The following is a 1928-nucleotide window of genomic DNA, read 5'->3' as shown; positions in this document are numbered from 1 at the left end:
TATATATACTGGCTAACTATTCCATCAATCAAATCGATAGTGTGTACTTATTCACTACTTTTAGATAAAAGCTCTTTATACAACTGTGAAAATTATTATCAAACAAAGCTCGACGTTAATTTAACCGGATACAGGTGCGTGAAAATACTCTTAAGACCATGAATAATGTTACACAATACACAAAGTCTCAGATCTTGTACTGATATACAAGAATTTCACTCATGTAAATTCTTTTCCATGTAGAATTAAACTTCTATATTTGACACTCTGTATCATGTAAAATATACGTACAGTGACTCACATTAATATTACAACAGCGTTTAAACCTGAAAAACATTATTAATATTGGCTCGAATAACTTAATGTTCGTTGAGATGTTAGAAGTCTTAGTTTTATAAATAATGTGTAACGTCGACGTTATTAATTGCTGTTAATAGCAAAGAGTAAACTAAACGTCACACCTCTTCACTTTTTACTCGGATCTCGAATAGAAATTTAAAGCATACATTTTGTATAATTAAGTGTCTGTTATACTGTCATATTCTCTAATAAATGAAGCCTTGTAATATCCAAATGAAAATTAAGTTGCGTGATCTGATTAAAAAGGTATCCGAATATTAAGTCACTGTATGTCACTTTGAAAACATTGTTTCTGTACGTCCTATAGCTTAGTGATGCTTCCAAAACTGAATTACGTTTTTAAAAATAAAATCCACTAGAAATGCTACCAGAGCATTGACTGTGGCCAGTTTCGTAATATGTATACATGTACAGAATCTTCTAGCTAAAGATTATTCGGTTATTAAAACATAACTTTATTACCAGCCCACTGCAATAGAAACTTGAGGACCGACCGTGAAATCTTTGTATTGAGAGAAAACACAGATCTGGAAAAATGTTTTAGATAAAAAAAAAAGAACGGACAGAGCTTTTTCTATGTACCAACCTTGTCTTTTAACCGCTGACAAAGCTGTAGTGCTACAGTTAGCAACACTAGAGCATCGTTTAACCATGGTACACTACATTCTGCTTGTTGCGTTTCGTACTTAACGCTTCCGTGCGCATTTTCTAACTGGTATATTGCCAACACTAGTTTATAGCTTTGAATATAAAAGCTAATAGCCAAATTTTCTGGAAGATTAGGATTCAATGATTTCTGCAATTAAAAAATAAATAAATCTAAGATAAAGAAAATTCATATATACTTTTAATATTGAAGTTTCGTTTGCCCTACCATATTACGACTTTTGATGAGATCATCGATTGTTCTCTTTCTGGGAACAATTAAACTTGTTCGACTACGTTGAAGGCAACCAAGTATGTTTCCTAATATGTGCATAACTTCATCGGATGTTTTGAAAGGATAATGACGATCGACATTATCTATGTGAGCAATAGCTTGCTGTAAATGATTGGCAGCATCTTGTATCTGTTGTAATTTCCAAGGATGCTCACTTTGTATACTCGTCCTCATGTTAACATTTTGCTGACGTTGTACTTTAAAATTGACTTCCTATAAAAATACACTTTCCTCAATTATTCGTATTATTAAAATATGTACATTGACTCTCATGTATTATAAAATAAAATAACTTTTTTAATATTTGATCAAACAACTTCATTTTTTTTGAGATGGCAGGAGGACTGGTTTCCTATATAATATGTAACAAAGAATTATATATAGCCATCCCTCCCTCTCTTGTCTCAATCTTTGAAGGGCGTTTGGCAGTTTATGGTGTTTTATTATTTAAATGAATAAAATTGATACTCACTGCGTTTGTAATGCTGTCACCAGTTAAAACAGCTACACATTTCACTTGATCATGCGATGCTGTGAACACAAATCTATCGGTCTTGTTATGTTGATCATTGCCGAACAATGCTAATGGAAATCTTTGTGCACATTCCTGTGGAATGATATACAGTAA

The 1928-nt window shown here is 32.3% G+C and overlaps 1 protein-coding gene across 1 annotated transcript in view; it reads right to left on the bottom strand.

The window, feature by feature from the left end:
- Positions 1–6: 6 nt before the first annotated feature.
- The window catches only part of rogdi (rogdi atypical leucine zipper), a 4781-nt gene continuing 2859 nt past the window's right edge, over positions 7–1928 (bottom strand). The window contains exons 2-5 of the mRNA XM_026812121.1: positions 1773–1907; positions 1235–1513; positions 947–1156; positions 7–887 (exon numbers count right to left, since the gene is read on the bottom strand). Of these exons, the coding sequence (XP_026667922.1) occupies positions 819–887; positions 947–1156; positions 1235–1513; positions 1773–1907 (693 nt within the window). The 3' untranslated portion in view covers positions 7–818. The remainder of the gene's footprint in view (positions 888–946; positions 1157–1234; positions 1514–1772; positions 1908–1928) is intronic.

Source organism: Ceratina calcarata, unplaced genomic scaffold, assembly GCF_001652005.2.
Source record: "Ceratina calcarata isolate Rehan_Ccalc_2016 unplaced genomic scaffold, ASM165200v1 scaffold259, whole genome shotgun sequence".
In the NCBI taxonomy this organism is placed as follows: Eukaryota; Metazoa; Arthropoda; class Insecta; order Hymenoptera; family Apidae; genus Ceratina; species Ceratina calcarata.
Note: the sequence above shows the minus strand (reverse complement) of the source record. Positions and strands in the feature narration are given on the sequence as shown.